This window comes from Cornus florida, unplaced genomic scaffold, assembly GCF_030987335.1.
Source record: "Cornus florida cultivar Cherokee Brave unplaced genomic scaffold, ASM3098733v1 CherokeeBrave_3.0.0_Hap2_Chr03, whole genome shotgun sequence".
NCBI classification, from domain to species: domain Eukaryota; kingdom Viridiplantae; phylum Streptophyta; class Magnoliopsida; order Cornales; family Cornaceae; genus Cornus; species Cornus florida.
Window position 1 is genome coordinate 1,205,155 of NW_026775573.1, and position 20,087 is coordinate 1,225,241.

The following is a 20,087-nucleotide window of genomic DNA, read 5'->3' on the forward strand; positions in this document are numbered from 1 at the left end:
AGAGTAAGGTTAGAACTTGCCTTTTGAGATTTTTGTTAAATATCTCTACGTTGTCTTCTACGATCTCCGGCGATTCCTCCTACAACTTCCTCTGTTCCTCGTTTCTAATTCCACAGACGTGTTTTGGTTTTATTATTTTTTTCCCTAAGCAGACTTCTCTTATATATTTATAGGCAACCAAAACCCTAAGTCCAATTACATCTAAAGTCTGAAACGCGGCCCATAAACACAACCTAGTTTATGAACCCTGTCGGCGCATTAAATTAAACCTAAACAGAACTAAAACCCTAACCACACTTTTATACCTAGTCATAAATTAAAACATGTAATTACTAATTCAATTGAAGAAACAATAAAATTCCAAGTTAACGTAAAACAGAAAATAACATACAATTTACAGAAAATAAATAATTACAATTATCACAATTAATGTAAATAATTCAAATAATTAATTAAACCAAAGAAAACAAATAAACCAACTAATTAATTCAAATAACACAAATAAGTCAAGTAAATCAAATAAGTAAAAAGTCAATTAAAACATATTAAAACATAATTCAAAACGATTAATGAACCAAAAACAATTAATGAATAGAAAACAATTAAACAAAATACCGAGACTATCCTTTTGAAAATTAGGGGTATTACAAAATTGCTGAAACTTTAAATATTTTTCTGCAATTATTTGGATGGTAGTTTTTGGTCTGTAAATTATTGAACTGTTATATATATTGTAATTTACATGGATATGTAGGATTGTATGTACCGGTATGGGATGGTGACATACTAGGGACGGTTTAGCTCAAAACGCATAAACCTAACCTAATGGATTAATGGAATGGATTGAAAGATATTGAATCCTAATTATGACTAAGTCAGATCAGCTGTAACCAAGTTGGACGACTTCCTGGATTAACGGATGGTAGTTAAGTCATATCAACTGAATAAGTTGAGTGACTAACTAGTTGGTTTATTGTATGTCAGTTTAATAAATAGTTGAATTACATACCCTGGATTTGGACGGACTTTATATATATGTTTATGGTACCACGAGTTGAGCTTGAGTCTCAGACTCGTTGGTTAGGGTGCGTATATGCAGTGGATGCGTAGCTGGTTATAATAGGTTGAGGTGTACCCTGTCAGGTCTAGGTACTCATGCCCACCTTTGGGTGCGTATTCGCATGTTGCCTTCTATTCAGGTTGAGACCCCTATTATAGACTAGTGAATGTCCCTTAGTGTGGATATATTTATACGTATGGACTAGATAGATATTGTGAGGTGTCTACGGTGTATCTGCGTATCGGGTCACTGTATGGATTGCAGTTAGATTAGAACTTGCTCGTGGGTCTGACCCACTCATTCATTATTCTTTTCAGGTACAGGACGGTTCCAGCCTTAGAGCTTGATCGTGCTTGTCGAGGACAGTCTCACCTTCATCTGATTACGTAGGACTTCTCTCGATGTTTCTAGCATTATCTATTTTCAGTTTCAGTTGAACTGTTGGTTAGGGGTCCATCAGTGGATTCCCAGGTTGAAACCTTGAAGTTTTGGAGGATTGGAGTTTCATTTTTCAGTTATACATGGAGGGTTTTATTATTATTATTTCTTTCAGCTTTATTCTATCTTTATTGTTTCTTTTTGTCATCTGTGTTCGTTTTAAAATACTTTAATTGTTTGATATTCCCTCGGGTTTGGGCCTAGGCCTGATCAACCCGTGTCTCGGATCCGAAGGGTATCTCACCCCCCCACCCCACCCCACCCCACCCCACCCCAGAGGAGATATCACTAAGTCGCCCTTGGTACTCTTGCTATATTAGCTATTTTAGAATCAAAATTTTACATATACCTTTACAAAATTAAACATAAAATTTTATTAAAAGGAAAAAAAATATATGTTATTAATTTTTTAAATTAAATTAAATATTATTTAAACTCATAATGTAATATTTTTAAGTAACTAAATTTAAAGGAATATATATACAATAGATTCTATATCAATTCTTGAATACATTTATTTTTCAAGGCAATTTTCTAGACTTGCAGTATATATCTCTTGAATTTGAGGGGACTATTAGATTACATACATATCATTTCTAACAGTCACTAATCCAATTGTTAATATTGATTTAAAAGATTGACACGATAACGTACATTAAGGTGTCAATAATCCTATTACTTGGTGGTCAAGTGTAACAGGTGGACGCTTGTTTATTTATCCAAAAACTCAATCAGTTTGGTAGTGCTGCATACACACCCATTTATACCCAATCACCCATTTATACCCAATCATTTTTCCATCCGGATCTGATGTGGGACAAATGACCATTGTTACATTCTCCCCTAGCCAAACTCGCAACGCACTCGTTGCGACTCGGACCACCCTGACTACCTGGGGTGCTCACCCTGATGTCTTTTGGTCAGGCACTTGTCGTGACACCAGATTAATTAAGGATTGAGTCTGGCTCTGATAACAGTTATAACGGGTAGGCACTTGCCCATTTACCTAAAAACTCAAGCTGTTTGATAGTTCTGTATACCCACCCATTTATATTCAATCACTTTTCCATCCGAATCTGACACTGGACAAATGACCCTTATTACACCAAGCTGATATGTATGAATGGCAAGTAAAATCATTGACACGTTGATATTGAGTCAAACTTTTAACAGTGGCATTATTTTAATGGTGGCATTTGTGTATAAATAAGTACCATGGTTAACGAATTACACCACATCAACAACGATGTCCCACATAACTTAGTCAACGTATCATTAAAGTTACCACGACACCAACATACTTTGAATAGAAGATCGAAGAATCGAAGAACTGAGTTAGGAATTGGAATCAGGATTACTTGGGATTCGAAGAGATTTTGATTTAGTAACTGAAGTTCAGGATTCGATGAATCAACACTCAACCTAACTTGTAAACGGAGAAATACCATTTTGACTTTCAAATATTTAACCCCGTTTTAATTAAATATTATTTTATAATTATTTAAGAAATTAATCTCTTTTAATTATTTTGTTGATTGATCCACATTTAATATCATCAATGACATCATCCACTCTCACTTGGCCTATAAAAAGATATGATCGAAGGTGAAGAAGGAGAGACCAAGGAGGGAGGAAATACCTCCTACACTTTGAGAGCTTTAGGCTATCTTTTATTCATATTTTTCTCACACTTCACCCCTTCACCAAGGGAGTTAATGTTTTGTATACAGTCATCCTCTTCCTATCTCTCTCTCGAATTTTCTTGGGCTTGGGCTTCCACATCGAATACTACTGTGTTGCGAATTATACCTCACCATTTATTATTTTATTATAATTCTGAACCCCCGAGCACTAGGTACTTACAATACGCAAATTTTACGCTTGGAGCACGCATCTATGTTTTGAAGTTGGAATTGGATGAAAATTAACCGTCACAACCATCTATCACCCTCATGCAATGGTAATAAAAAGTTCTATCCACGTGTTCATTGTTTCTTGCTTCTGATTCATGTTAATGAGATTTCTATTTAATTTTCTAGTTTGATGTACTTGCATTCTGCTGCAACGTTAAATTTGAGCAATCGAATTCTTCCTCGAATTTTTTTTCAGAAAATCTAATGGAAGTTTTCTTGTACTGCTCTATAGGATTGGTTATCTACTTTCACTCTTAAACCTTATGCATTCATTAATTGTTATACAATTGTATATCATTTTTCATTAATCTCAAAATTGTAACCTTAAAAGTATGAAAAAATAAATATTTTTTGACTACTTGATTATCTTGTGTTTTAGTATCATAAAGTCTTAGTAACTCAACCACCTAGATGCTGGAAAGAAAGTGAGTACGTCTCATCCTGCATAAAAGCTTTTCCATAATATTTAGAGTATAAAACACAGAGACACTCATTCTTTGCTACGTATTACACAAATACCCCCTATTTTCACTTGCAAATGGCGTCAGACATCATGCAAAATGACTTGCATGTTTTGTCAAAACATCTATATATATAAATTACATTCTCTCACCTCTCCAGCTTCTACAGCCACCACCCCGACCCCAGACACCTCTTCCCACCACTTCCATGCATCACCGGCCATCTTCTCCACCACCACTACCACATCTCTTCTCTCTCTTCTAGTAATTATTTTCATTTTGTTTCTCAATGGAACTTTTACTGATTTGAATTCACACGATACCATTTTATTTATTTATTTTATTGTTTTGACATTTTTTGTTTATTTTTTTGTTTGTGAAAGTACTGAAATATGAATTTTACATGGCAGTTGGTTTGAGGTTTGAAGTATCTCCACCACCCTGACTTGAAGCCGAAAAGCCCGAAAATCATCTCATTATTGCAAATTTTGACCATAAAATTTGTGATTTCGGGCTTGCATGCACATACTACTGACAAGGGCCAGTTCATGACGGAGTACGTGATTACTCGCTGGTTGAACATTATGGGACCTCCATTGATATATGGTCTGTTGGATGTATCTTTGCTGAGCTCATACTGATTCTTAACATCCTTGGCAGCCAGAGCAAAGATGAAATTGAATTCATTGATAATTCAAAGGCAAGCAACTTCATTAAATCACTGCCATTTTCTTCCGGAACGCCCTCTACTCGTCTTTACCTAACAGTCCATCCTTTGGCAATCCATTTGCTAGAGAAGATACTTATTTTTAACCCAGCAAAGAGAATTTGTGTTACTGCAATTGATCTTATTTGATAAAATGATCATTCTGTATCAGAAGAATGTCTTCTAATTCAAGACTGATACATGCAGAATGATCATTTTATCGAATAAGATCAGTTTCAGTAACACTAATTCTCTTTGTTGGGTAACAGATTGATTGGCAAAGGATGGACTTTTAGGTAAAGACGAGCAAAGAGTATTCCGAAAGAAAATGACAGTGATTTAATGAAGTTGCTTGCCTTTGGAATATCAATGAACTCAATATCAAATAAGATTAGTTTCGGTTAGTATTGTAAGTCGTAACTCGCATGGGAGCGTAACAAGCAGAAAATTTAATTATTACGTTGAGCATCTAATTTTAGTGAATCATATCAATATGTATCATAATATCCAATAACTTTAAGTATGCATTTATTTTATTGAATCCTGTATGTAAATTTTTAATTAGTATATGATACTATTTAATTAGTATTGGTTATTATGTGGTCACTATCTCTGATCTCAATGTTATCTTTTTGTAAAATTTATATATGACATAAGACCAAGTCTGACTAGTATCACTCTAATTTTTTACTTAATTTTTTTGTCCAAAGATATGAATAATTTGTGGACATAATAGAAAAGAAATATATTATCCTTATGTAGAGCCTAGAGAAGTGCTCAGAATCAATATTTCGCAGCTCCTACCACATGACTTCACGGCAAGGTTATCTTTTGACAAAATGGAAGTGTACGTGTTGACATTGTGTACTCTTGTTGGTCATGTTAGTAATTAATTAAGGATAATAAATAAGTTGAGAGTGTGAAAAAAATATTTAATATCGCGGTACTTCTGATGTGGTAGTTTGATCAATGAAATTTTTTTATTTTGTTGAAAACTTTTAAATTTTATGTTATTAAAAAAAAAATTGAAAGAGTTTTTATCAAGCATTCTAGAGGTATTAAATACCTTTTTGTTGCCAAAATAAAATGAGAGTTTTCAATTTTAAGTTAATACAGAGTATATATAAGTTATTGTTTGTGCAGCACTGGTTTTTCCAAGGAGAAATGGACCCTCTCCAAGAAAATTTGTCTCTAAACATTTACATTTAATTATACATTTGTTAAGGAGCCATATCAACAATTTAATTAATTAATGAATATGATATGTTTGACTAAAAATGCACTTTACGGTTCTTTCTCATCCAAATAATTTAAAGGTTTGTGTAAAAATCCCCAAATTTGGGTATAATTTTTTTTTTTTAGAATTTGTAAATAAGAATATAGATTTTAATGAATAGATGATAATATTATATATATATATATATATATATATATATATATATATATATAATTTAACTAATTTAGATGTTTAAAATTTTAAAAGATTGAGGAGATCCAAATGACTTTTAAGTTATTCGATGTACTGAGAATTTAAAATACTTTCTTTAACTCAGAAATAAATGTAAAATCTTTTTAATTTTTAATTATAAAAATAAAGATGGATGATAATGAAAAAAATCGAAAAAGAAAAACCTAGGCGTTTTTGGTCTGACAAAATCCATTCCCTTTTTTAAAAATAATAAAATCTTAGCTTGAATAAATTCAAATGAAGTCTCATCCTCTTCACTTTTAAAATGACCTTTCGGCTATTGGGTAGGCCCAAATTAAATTTGCAGTATCAATGAAATCCCACCCTCTTAACTTTTCAGAGGACTTATTGATTATTGATTGGGCCTATTAAAGAAAAAAGTTCATTCTGTTCCCTTGTAAAATGACATATTGGCAATTAGGCCTGTTAGGCCCAAATTAAATTTGCACTATCAATGAAGTCTCATCCTCTTAACTTTTAAAATGACCTATTGGAAATTGGGCCTTTCAAGCCCAAATCAATTTGCAGTATCATCATCATGTTTATTTTTATTTAATTCTAATACAGCACGACTCGCACTTACTGCGTAAGTTAGCTAGGTCGGCAAATAACCCAACCCAATCATCTCTACCATACTAACTTCTCACACCCAGCACACTACAATGGAAAAGGAAAGCTCATAATTTCCGGGAACTCACTTTTCCCTCTCTCTTTCAAAAAGAGCGGACCCCGCCAGAGTCGTCCAGAGAGAGAAACAAAAATCATCAATTCCAGTTTTCTCAGATCTGAACCCTAATTTTCTCGAGGAACAAAGAGAAGGAAAAGGAAAATGCCGCGAGAAATCATCACTCTGCAAGTAGGGCAATGTGGAAACCAGATCGGCATGGAGTTCTGGAAGCAACTCTGCCTCGAGCACGGCATCAGCAAAGACGGCATTCTTGAAGATTTCGCAACTCAGGTATATACATTTCCAATCCATATACCTAACCTCCATTTGGTTGCCGAGAAAAAAAAAATGAAGATTCTAAAGTGTCATGTTTGTGTTTCGGAAAGAAAATATTACTGCCACATAAGTCGATTCAACTCAACCAAACTGAATTGTTAAATTACGCTATCAGTTTTGAGTTTCTCTCGGGTAGTAAGTGTGAGGGGAAAGTTGTATTTTATTTGTTTTCCTATATTTTATCAGCAAACAAACAGTGAATTGCTTGTTTATTTGTTTGGATTCCTTTTGTTTTAGTGATGTTAATTGGTGATGTAGCCAAATCAGCAATTAGTAGTATCACGTTTTGAAAATTATGATGAATTCGATCTTGTTTATTGCTGAGATATTTTGTGCTTGTGTTAAATGTCAATTTGTTCACTTTCTTACTTGTTTTTGTTGGAAAATATATATGCTTCATATGACTCAGTTTTTTCTGTAGCATTATTTATTTTTCATTAGATGATTAAATGAACCTCTGAAAAATGTGTATTTTTCAGAACTGTGCTGGGATTAATTTCATATCCACTTAAATTTCTTGGCTACATTAGTGATAGTGATACCTTTATCAAGTTCTAACTCAAACTTGGGGCCTCGGTCAAATCGTCAGCCATCAAGGCTTTTTTTTTTTTTTTTTTGATAACTAATTTCTACTTTGCTTTTTTATTCTAAAATTTATATGCATTTTTGGTGTGTGTATCTGCATAATCAAAATTTTAAGTAGTTTAATGCAGACTACAAAAAAAAAAAAGGACAAGTATGACTGTCATATGGATACCCATGCATGTTGACATATTATGACTAGCAATTCACTGGAAAATCTTGCCTCATTTGACATTGATGAGTGGTACAGCAAATATCTTCTTCAGTCATTCTTCATGTTCTGCATGAACACAGTGATCCATATTCAAATATTGATTTCAAAATGCTGCAGGGAGGTGACAGGAAGGATGTGTTCTTTTACCAAGCTGATGATCAGCACTACATACCACGAGCTTTACTGATTGATTTGGAGCCTCGGGTGATTAATGGAATTCAAAATGGTGAATATAGAAATCTCTACAATCATGAGAACGTTTTTCTTTCAGACCATGGAGGTGGTGCTGGAAATAACTGGGCCAGTGGATATCACCAGGTTAATTACATGTCTCACTATACTCATATTAAATTAGTGGTCTTGATTAATTTGCCTGTGAACCGATGAAATTTTTTTTATGAAAGCTGTACTATGAGCTCGACTATGCTTTTAGTTAGTCAGTACTTTAAACATTTTTTTTTCAGGAAGTGTATATAAGTTGAAACATACTGTGAAATTAAATCATGCTATATTTATATGGCCATGTTCTATTAATATGAAATAAATATAGCCTGACTGAAGTTCTTGTTGTTGTCCGTTGAAATATTTGAAGTTTATCTTGCTAGTTCTAAAATTAAAAGATGTTGATATTTTATACATATTGACAGTATAGTTTTCTGGTTGTTCAAATTGGATGAAGCAGCACAGTGTTTCCTTTGTGATATTATATATGTATACTTTTGCTGTATGAGTTTTTTGCATTTGCATATTGATAGATTAACTCGATCCCTTTATTCCATTTCAAAAACTTAACATGCAGGGTCACCTGTTTGCTGGCAAGCTGTTATAATGTTCTAGCACGAGTAATGATAATATTTGCTGAATTGAAATTCAAAAATGTAACCTGTTGAGTCACTTGTGCTTTTATGTGATAGTCTTGAATAGATGATGATTTTAACAGAAGTTATTCCAATTGTTTAACGATTTAGCCAAGTCTGAATTCTGAATGCATTTGCAGACAGAATTCTTAGTTTCTCATTCCTTAATAAGGTAGGGATGTCTGTTTATGTTGGGGGAGAGAGGGGCGTGGGAGAGGGAAGGAGGGAGGTTTGAAATCTATAGGAAATTCTGACCAGTCATGCCACATTCATCTGTAATGTTTTCGTAAGCTTACAAAGAAGCAGCTGACACTCTTTCTCTTGATCACTTCCTTTTCCCCTTTGTGCCTATGCAGGCTTTAACAGATTGAGTTATATGATGGTAGAGGATTGAGTTAACACCTTGAGGTTGTTAGGGGAGGAGTTTTATTGGGCTGGGGTAGAAGTGGGGTTACCATGAGGTTATTTGCATGCTTTTTATCATTTTTTAAATTGAAGAGAGACCAATTAAGAGTCAAAAATACGTTTTTCTTTGTTTTGGTAGACTCTAGATGTCTTCCAAAATCAGAGATTAAGGAGTGAACATGGTGCTTGAGACTTGCCACAAATTAGAAGCTTGTGGAGGAGATTTGTGCCATGGAAGTATAGAATTTTAAAAACCAGTGGTTGAATGAATATTAAAGAAGCAAGGGCTCCTTAAGATGCGGATGTACAAAAGGAAATTTTGATCAACTTTGTTGATTTTCAAAATGGGAATGTGCATGAAATGACATATCACTATCAATGTATTGAATGCCCATAAGTTTCTGTATGATACATTGATGCGATTATTTTAATTTTTGAGATTTTGGATTCCACTATAAGAATGGAAATTGCTTTGGTGAACACTTATAAAATGTATAAATTACTCATGTACACAGCATTTTGTGAGTGCTGGTATGGGTGTGCGAAATGTGTTATGCCCACCTACAATTGGACAAATGTTTTTGACATCCAAGTTTGAGAGAAGTGCACTGTACAGTGACTCCAGTCTATGTCCTTCCTATATGGTGTGTTGAAGGGAAGGGGAAAAAGAGTGGCCAGGGGGGTGGGGGAAGGAATTCAAACACAAAGTAACCCTTGTCAACATTTTGCACATACAAATTTTAAAATAAAAGCAGTTTACAAGAATGGCACACTGTGGTATATAGACACTCCATTTTACGTATTTAAGAGGAGGAAATTTGTTTTTCAAGTATATAGCCATGTTCTGACATTTGGATGCTAGAAGATTTAATGTCTGTATGCGTTCTTGCACCATGCACATGTACTTAAATTGTAGGCGCTTAGGTTGACATTTAGGATTTTTAAGTTGCCATATGAGTTTCAAAAGAGGCCTTTATAGAGGGTTAGTCCTGCCAATGTGGGGTTTTGGGAGGTTAGGTGCAGAGCTTACCTTTGGCAATATTTGGACAAATTGGCTTTTGAGTTGCTGTATTAGTTCACAGTTCCTACAATATAGTAGTTCATGGATGGTATAGGCTCAGGATAGAAATGTTGTAAAAAAAAAATTGTATTTTTGCTTTTGTTTTTTCAATTTTTTTCCTGCAAGGACACAGATATATCCTTTCTTATGGTGGTCATTTGATGCTCCTAGACCCAATGGCTTTCTTTGCTTGGACAGGCCTTGGAAATGAATTTGGATGTTGGACCATCTTATAACCAGGAAGGAGTTTGTTTGAATTGTGCCACTATATATTTTAGGAGGCGGATTCTGTAAATCACAGTTGTTGCTTGCTAATGTGGCTGAATAGGCGACACGGCTTCTCCTGTCCTCCACAAATATTTTTGGTTCATGATAGTATCAGCTTTAGAGATCTTCAAGGTTAGCTTAGTTTGCTAAGGTTTGGAGTGATTAAGTGTGCTCACTTGGAGAATTACTTCTCCGTGTTTTGATTGGTGTGTGATGAACAAGAGAGGTTTTTTAAGTGGTGCTCTCTTCGACAGATTCAAGGATGTTATTCTCAAATCTTTCTATATAAATTCAATTGGACTGGGGTACTTCATTTTTTATTTTATTTTATTACTCCCTTCGTCCCAAAAAGAGTCTCTTTTGGGGAACCGTGACGGTTCAATTTGTGAGAGTCGCGGTTCCCCAAAAGAGACACTCTTTTTGGGACAGAGGGAGTCTTATTATTATTATTTTTATATAATTGGTTTTTCAGAAGGGACTGTTAGTTAGGTTGTTCTCTTCTTTCTGTAGGGGTTGTTCAGCTAATGTTTTTGCTTCGTATTTTTTGCTTTTGCTAGTGTACTGTAGCGAAGCAAAGGCACAAAGCATGTTTGGTAACATTTGTTGTCATTTGAATAGTACCAAAGTGCTTCCGAAATTGAGGCCAAAATCCGAAACATAAAAATGTTACTTTTGTTTGCTTCCGCACTGTAGCAAAGCATTGTTCAAAAAAAAAAAAAATTTCTTTTTTTTTTTTTTATAACTAAAATGACATTTTTAACTAGCCATTCAATTTTTTAAACTTGCAACACTTTTTACCAAACATGCTTTCATGTTTTTACTTCCAAAAATCTTGCTGCAAATTTACATTACCATACAAGCTTCGAAATAGTGTTGAACACACTCTAAAGCATAAACATTGCTTCTGCTTTGGGTCAAAGCAAAAGCGGTTGCCAAACGGCCCGTAGTCTCTTGGCTTCATATAGTTTATGTGTAGTAGGGTACTGCCCTTTTACTTTCTAAATTTTGTTTATATACGAATACCATAAAAAACAATATGCTTAATTGCTTTGGCCTGTAATCTTTTCTCAAATATATATTTTTTGCCTTTCTGGTATGATTTATGACCTATTAATATTTTTCATATATTTATATCTTAATTATTTTTTGATCAGGGGAAGGGCGTTGAGGAGGATATAATGGACATGATTGATAGAGAAGCCGATGGAAGTGATAGTCTGGAGGGTTTTGTTTTATGCCATTCAATTGCAGGAGGAACAGGCTCTGGTAAGAACCCTTGTTATTCTTTTTCCTTCTTTTAAAAGTTTGGTGCATGTTGTGAAACTTCATTCCTTATTCTGTATTTTCCCAGGAGGTTCTTATTTACTGTATTGCCATGACATAAATTTCAATATTGGTTTAGGTTTTCTTGGGACTCAAATTGATTCAGTAATTGAATTAGAATGGACCAAATTGATCCCCTTCATATGTTCTTTTATTTCTTTTTTATCAGTAAGCTGGTTTTTGAACCAAACCCAGCTTAGTATTAGTCATAGTTGTTAAAATCCCGAATCTGGATCCTAGAATCTTACGATTCTTCTATCCCAAATTGCCAAAGCCGATCCCGATCACACACAGAATTGTTGGGAAGTAGAATCTCAGTAGGATCAGTATATTTGGAAGTAGGATAGTAGAATCGTAAAGGATCGCACGATCGACCAATTCTACCAAATCGTGTTGTTTTGTTCTTCCTTCGGATTTATTTGGGTCAACAATTAATTTGGACTATTAAATTTAATCATTTTAAATATTAAGTTCAACTCTTTAGCCTAATTCCATTAAAAAAAATTAAAAACAAAAACCAAGGAACTGGACATCAAATGTAGAGACGATCAAACTTTGATTTTCAAAGGTATGGTTCAAAACTTCAAAAATTTCCTCTTTTATTTTTATTTTTATTTTTTATTCTTCTTAATTTCTCTTTTCTTCTTTCTTTTTCAGTACAAGGAACAGAAAAAATTATATTTTTCCATATATTCTTTGTCCATTCTGAAACAAAAACAAAGAGAGACTTCATATTCCTTTCAAAGGTTTTTCTTTCTATCTTTGTTTTGTTCCCTTTTTTTTAACCAAAAATTAACTTTTCAACTAAATTTCTCAAACAATTAGGTAACTAAATTGTACTTTTCTCTCTCTACTTCTCTGTTCCCTTTTCTATTTGTTTAGGCTTTACTTTTATTTCTTCTCTGAGATTTTGCTTGATTGTTATGCTGAATTCATGTTGAAATCAAGAAATTGATTTTAAATGTTTGTCTCATGTCTTACAATCTTTTAATGTTAATTGATTTTGCTAGAGTGTCTCATTGGGTTATTTAGCCTTATCAAAAATATTTAACTTAGAAAGTTAGTTTGAGTTACATTTCTAATAGTTTTATAGAATCTTATGATTCTTGATCCGATCCTATGGACCCCTAATCGATCCTACGTAGAATCCCAATCCTAACAACTTTGGTATTAGTATATAGGAAATGAACTATACATGAGAAAATTTACAAGCCGGGGTCCTTAGAGACATGAGTAATGGTTGTGGATTTCTAAAACCTCATATATATATATATATATATATATATATATATATATATATATTTAAGTGTTTATATTGGTATGTATATTACTGCTGAACTACTTTCTTGCCAGAGAAATTGTTGAGTGGTTTAACTTTTGGGGTTTTTTCTATTTGATTATTGCATGGTTTCATGCAGGTATGGGTTCATATCTGTTGGAGGCTCTGAATGATCGCTACAGCAAAAAGCTTGTTCAAACATATAGTGTGTTCCCCAACCAGACAGAGGCAAGTGATGTGGTGGTCCAGCCATACAACTCACTTTTAACACTGAAGCGACTTACACTCAACGCTGATTGTGTAGTTGTTCTTGATAATACTGCACTTAATAGAATTGCTGTGGAGCGCCTTCATCTTGCAAATCCTACTTTTGCTCAAACAAATTCTTTGGTCTCAACTGTGATGTCAGCAAGCACAACCACATTACGTTATCCTGGATACATGAACAATGACTTGGTTGGCCTTCTTGCCTCTTTAATTCCAACACCAAGATGCCATTTTCTAATGACAGGATATACACCACTAACAGTGGAGCGCCAGGTAATATATCTGCCTTCACATTCTCCAATTTATAGTTTCTCTTCAGCTAACCATGTGTTGTTTTATTGTTCCAATCTAATCTTGTGATATATGTGTGTGTGTGTGTGTGTGTGTATATATGTATATGTATTCGTATATCTTTGATAAAGATTTAATCTTGTTATATTCTTTATTGGGAGCTTATGAACAATTTGCGTTTCAATGGATATGCATTTTTCTTGTTTATCTTTTTTGGGAGCATGTACTGTTTCATTTTATCAAGTAATCAATACGAAAATGAGGTTTTTTTATTGGCCTGGGCAAAGATATAATTTCTAAGTGTTTTTTCAATTTTATGGAACTTCGGCAATGTCATTGAGATTTGAGACCAGTTAATTAACAACCTCTAATAACATCATCGAATATATAATGCATCTGATTGTTGGATTGCAAAAGCTTATCATTTTTCCTTCCAGAAATGTATTCTGCTTGTCATAGTGGAATAAATGCGAGGAAAGGACTTGTATGACTATAAGTTTTCTTTTATTTCTTAGAATTTGAGTCATTTTACAATGATTTCATTTTTCTTCATATATTGATAAGCTGATGTCTACAACTATGAAGCATGTTCAATTTTGGCCATTCCAGAAATTAGAATGTGACATCCATTGAGCTCAGTACTAATTTGACACTTAACTTTGATCCAAGGCTGTTGAAATCAAGATCCTTTGTTGGAATGGATGATCTTCAGGGCCGGAATGTTTCTGTATTTTAAGAATTCTCGAAAATATACCATGAATAAGTCTAAAGTATAGAAAAAATAAGACAAATATTTGAAATTGGTAACCTTCTGAAAGCTCTTCTAAAACATTAACTTCAAACTAAAGATTTTTATTAGCATGAAAAACATCTATTTGCTTGCACTGATTATGATGGCACATTAAAATATTATAGTTAGTATGAAAATTTTTAATTTCAATATGAAATGATTTTAATTTAGAATCCTCAGAGCACGTTCCATCAAACGATTTTTACCAGAGCCAATAACATAGGGGAGAAAAAGAAAAATGAATCTTTTAGATTTGTGTATATGAGAGATTAATTGGTTTGAAGAACTTACTGAGTTTGAGAGGAATATCAAAGTTGATGACCTGAAACAGTTGCTTTTAGCAAAACTTTTCCCCCCCTTTCCGTTATATATCATAGCAAAATAACCAAGCAAAAGAAACAGAAATTAAAAAACATGAACTCTTACTAGTCAACAGTTGTTATATATCATAGCCTAAAGTAGGTCTTCATCTTCATCCTACAATATTACTTGGCTTGGCCTGAATTTATCAAAAAGGTACACTGCAGTAGTATTATTAAGCTGTATAATAGAATTGTTAGAATCAAAAGTCAGCTTGGGCCGAGGCTACAATCTTAGGGGGATTCTACTGTCCTGTGATTTTGTTTGGGATCTAGATAATTTAGCATTTTTAAATTATAAGATTCGGATCAAGATTTTAAACAACCATGACTAATCTATGCTACATGAACTTGTATCTGTATGTTGCACGTGGGTATATACTTATTCAAAGACTCACAGTAAACTGATGGTTTGTCTTTGTTCTCCTAGAACTTGGTCTCATTTCATTTTGGCACAACCCTGGTTTTGAAACTCGGCAGACTTGTAGTGGACTTGGCCATGTCCGATAGCCACCAATATATCTATTGGAATTGAGTCACATCAGAGTCGTCCGAGTCCCTATGGACTTGGTGAGTCTTTTCTGAATCCCTAAGGACTTAGCCGAGTCAGCACATCTGATGGTGTGTAAGGTTGAGAAAATTTCACTACCACAGTTTCCAAAAATGTTATGTAACACTTGTTGCACCCTACGTCCCTTACACTATGTCCGCTTCTGCGTCCGTAAAGCACCTGCCAAAAAAAAAAAAAAAGAAAGAAGAAGAAAGTTGGTGGAAGCAAACAAGTTTAGTTGACTGAATTGGCTGGTTATGAAAAACTGGCTGAATTTTAAGGTGAACTTAAAAATGATATAAAAATGTCATTGTAGATCTTACTAGTGACTTCTGTTGCTAATTGGCATTATGAAAGGCTGCAACTTTCTGTTGTCACATAAGCTGCAGTCTGATGTAAATATATCTCTTCTTGGCAGGCTAATGTGATTCGTAAGACTACTGTACTAGATGTTATGAGAAGACTTCTTCAGGCAAGAGAAACTGCACTTACAACTTTCTCCTAGGAAGCACTTATAGGCATGATCCTGACATAGGTTTGTTTTGCAGACTAAGAATATCATGGTATCCTCCTACGCTCGAACAAAAGAAGCTAGTCAGGCAAAATACATTTCAATAATGAACATCATTCAAGGAGAAGTGGACCCTACTCAGGTAGTAATTCTATTCTATTCATTATTGTTCTGAAATTTCAAGAGAACGTGTATCCCTCTACTTTAGTTCTTTTACAGTGAACTTATCTCTTACGGGGTCACAGAAGACATGCAAGGTATTAATTTAAATTGGATGAATAGTACTTCATAACATGATTTGCAAAGACACTGCTTTTCTCAGCTGTGTGATTTATTTTCTTGCCAATTTCCAGAATTATTTTTCTTGCCAACTTGTTCTGGAATAGGTTTTAGTACGGTAGTAATCTTCAAATTCAAGTTTTCAATTGTGTGAGTTTTCAGCTTAAAGTGTCATACACCACAGTTTCACTTCCATTAATTCATCACATCATTGCCATTATCTTCTGGTAAATTTATCTGATCATCAGTTTCCTTTTTTTGTTATTTAAGAGAGTTTGTAGTTTCCTTTGCTTTCATGTCCTCCGGCATATGGTTTCACCTTTTTCTTTTCATCTGGGTTCACATGGTCTTCTAAGATTTCTTAATGTGATTATGATATTATGTATGGATGCAACCCTAGATGAAAGGGAGATGACAAAATTAATTTACAGAGGCAACCAGCTGCACGAAACTTATTGTTCTGGAGAGTCTGAACCCAAATTTTCTAGTATTCATTTTCTATATTGAAGGAGTTCAGCAGTCCACGTTAGGCCAAAAATCTCTTAATACTAAGCTTTGGCATTAATTTTTGCCCACTGAATGTTTACAATATTCTAATATTTTAACCATGGGATTGGGCTTTGAATGGTAATAATTTGCAGTCCACTAGAATATGGTACACGGCAAACCTTTAGCCAAACATATTGGGTCAGGTGCACAAATGTTGTTCCTCCTTTTAGCTTTTTATAATATATGGGACTGTAGTTTTTTTCTTTTTCTTTTTCCTTTTAAATGTAGACCAACACATACTCTCTCTCTCTATACACACACCCCTATATTCGGGTAGATTCTCAACAACACATTATGTATCATGTTAATGTGAAGTTGATGTGATTCTTGTTAGAGCGGCAATGTTTGATAATTAACATCAATGGGCTGCATTTTGATACTTAAGTGCTTTTCATATCAGGTTCATGAAAGTTTGCAGAGAATACGTGAAAGAAAGCTTGTTAATTTTATTGAATGGGGCCCTGCAAGCATTCAGGTCGGTCTTGTATGAGTACTTTTATTCAATACATTCTCTATCTCCAAATAATTTGGAGTTTGTGGTATCTTTTGATTTGTTTGCTTTTGCAGGTTGCTCTTTCCAGGAAGTCTCCCTATGTTCAAACTGCCCATAGGGTGAGCTCTTTTTATTCTTGGAAGTTTTACAGGAAATCTGGAAATTGCCTTTTTGTTTGACTTTGGTTGACATTGTTCGATAGTATTTTGTACTTCTAAAATATATGGATGAAAAAAAGTTTATGTTCCATATTATTAGGTTAGTGGTCTTATGCTAGCAAGTCATACTAGTATCCGGCACCTCTTCAGCAAGTGTTTGAGCCAGTATGAGAAGTTGAGAAAGAAGCAAGCCTTTCTTGACAACTACCGGAAGTTTCCAATGTTTGCTGTAAGTTGCCCGCCAATTCTGCCTTTGTTATAATTTCGTTTTAGTTCGTCATTTAACTGAGAACTGCTATCTTGATTAATAGACTGACTTCCATTTCTTCTTCATTGTTTGAACATTCTATGATTATCACACATAAAACAGTATATGATGCATTATATCTTTTTTGCTGAACCTGGTGTGATGTCATTTCAATTTCAATAATATGAATCCCTACTTCTTGTCTTTTATACATTCTCGTGATGTCAATTGTCCATTTTTTTTCTGTCATGAAAAAGTTGATCACGTTACATTGATTTTATATTTACCCCAAGTTTAAATAATATCACTTTGCCACTTTGATGATTTTGTGGGATTCCCGTGTCTTATTATAAGGGGGCCAAACAAACTTCAAACCTGGCCACATGCACCTAACGTGCATGCTTGAGCCCGTATAACATGATTTTAGGGTCATCGGTATTAACAGGAGTGACAAACTTTGTACTAGTACTGATGTTTTCCCTGTAAGGTTCATTTGTAGTACCTTTATTTTACCTTAAGGTGGATGCACATGTTATCAGTTACTCAAAGGATTATTGCTTGAATGGGAGCATACAACTCAAGGTAGAGACAACTAGAGGAATGGCAGTGGTTGGCCCTGGGTCATGAAATTCAAACAGAAGCTCTTAGAAGGGTTGAGATCTCTTCAACCCATTACAACAGGTTGCTTGTCCTTGCATAGTGCTAACAATTGATATGGAGGTTAATCAAGATGTGAAGCCCATATCGAAGATTTTATAGTTTTTATGCACATTGATTATCTATCAAACATGCGCTGTACTTTGCTCATGCTTTGGGAAGTTTTTGGTAACCTTAAGCATAAGTTCTGGAAGACTTTGGGAAGTTTTGATGTCATAGAGCAATTGGAGCCCGAACAAAATAATTATACCCCTAAGACAACACATCAATTGCATTCTCCAATCTACCTGATCCAACTCATATCAGGGGAGGAAATTTTAAGTAGATATCTTACCAAAAGAACGAACTGAACTGTTGGTGGATAGAATGCAGATATAGAATTTGATTGGAAAAAGAAGTTTTACATTGCTGTATTATCAGGTATTTATGATACCTTTAGCTTCCTTAAAGAGAATTTTGTGTTTTTTTTAGGCCGGACCTGTTGAGCAGTGAATTTTTTTATGATAACACAATCTTTTACAACAATATTGTAAATATTTTGAATTATGCCAAGAAATATAACCATGTTTGAAGCTCATGAATCATGATCGAAGACCTGGCCTTGTTTGGTTTCTTTTGTTTCATATAGAAGAAATAAAGACTAGAGCTGATGTTGAAAACTACCCATAGTTTTTGAGCGGCATGTTTATTGTTGTTCTGTGTAGTTGTCCTCTTCTTTTTTTTGGCTGGCCCAGTGTGTGGATTGCCTCAATCTGATATGTTTGATTGTGAAACATGGACAGGATAATGATCTGTCAGAATTGGATGAATCGAGAGACATAATCGAGAGTTTGGTTGACGAATATAAGGCCTGTGAATCCCCAGATTACATCAAATGGGGAATGGAGGTAAATGTTCGAATGTCCCTAAATTCTCCCATCCATGGTTCACCACGGATCTTACTGATGATTTTGTAACTTCTTTATGCAGGATCCGGACCACACTCTAACTGGAGAAGGTAACGCTACAGGAACAATGGATCCAAAATTAACAGTGTGAACCTCGTAAGTTACTATCACTAGCTCTCATGAAGTCACCTTGGCTATATTGGTACTTTCTCATATGAATAAAATAACGCGTATATTGTTTTTCTGCAGGGACTTTATTGACCAAGGAATTGCTTATGTATTGATGCTTTTCGCCCTACTTATTAGTTATTACATGCATACCTCATCCATCCTTTGTATGCCTTTTACTACAAATTCTACGTTTGTTCATCGGATTCTATAATGAGTTCAATGTGTATAAAGCTATAAGTTTTCATTTTGTATTCAATTCGACTTATGTTATGTTATGTTACTGATTTAGTTCACTTTTCTCTTGTCAATTTTATTTGTCTTGGATAGCCGCCTTCTAGTCTGAATTGCTCCACTTGATGTTTTCTTCTTGTTTTATCTTTTAATTAATTTCGTGTCCCATATATGCGTGTATAGGTACTCATTTGAGAAACTCTGCTTATTGATTCACACACAAAGGTTCAAAGTTGTGGCTAAGCTACCACGTCCGGTAGGTTTTGCCATCGAAAGAGCACAAGATTTATTTTGAGATACGCATATGTTGAGCATTTAGTTGGTTTTTAGGTGCAGCAATGATGAATCAATCCATTCACTATAAATATAGTCCAACTCTGTATAGTCAACTATCAAAAATGCTTCATTTAGGCTCCGTTTGGTTAGATGGAAATAAGTTAGAAAAGAAATAGAAAGTGAAAGAAAAGTGAAATGAATGAAAAGAAAAAAAAAATTTCTAGTTTGTATTTGGTTAGCATGAAAATTTATCCAAAAAAATTGTAGAAAAATAATAGTTTGTTAGTTTGGATAGCAAGAAAGTGATTATGCATATCAAAATTACCCTTATGAAG

At 34.1% G+C, this 20,087-nt stretch overlaps 1 protein-coding gene across 1 annotated transcript; it reads left to right on the plus strand.

Moving 5' to 3' along the window:
- Positions 1 to 6,642: 6,642 nt before the first annotated feature.
- LOC132298932 (tubulin gamma-2 chain) lies at positions 6,643 to 19,538 on the plus strand. Its single transcript, XM_059795304.1, has 12 exons — positions 6,643 to 7,004; positions 7,963 to 8,163; positions 11,589 to 11,700; positions 13,176 to 13,576; positions 15,712 to 15,765; positions 15,842 to 15,946; positions 17,033 to 17,107; positions 17,200 to 17,244; positions 17,384 to 17,512; positions 18,970 to 19,074; positions 19,157 to 19,230; positions 19,324 to 19,538. The coding sequence occupies exons 1-11, from the start codon at positions 6,876 to 6,878 to the stop codon at positions 19,223 to 19,225; spliced, it is 1,425 nt and encodes a 474-aa protein (XP_059651287.1). The 5' UTR covers positions 6,643 to 6,875; the 3' UTR covers positions 19,226 to 19,230; positions 19,324 to 19,538.
- Positions 19,539 to 20,087: the final 549 nt, after the last annotated feature.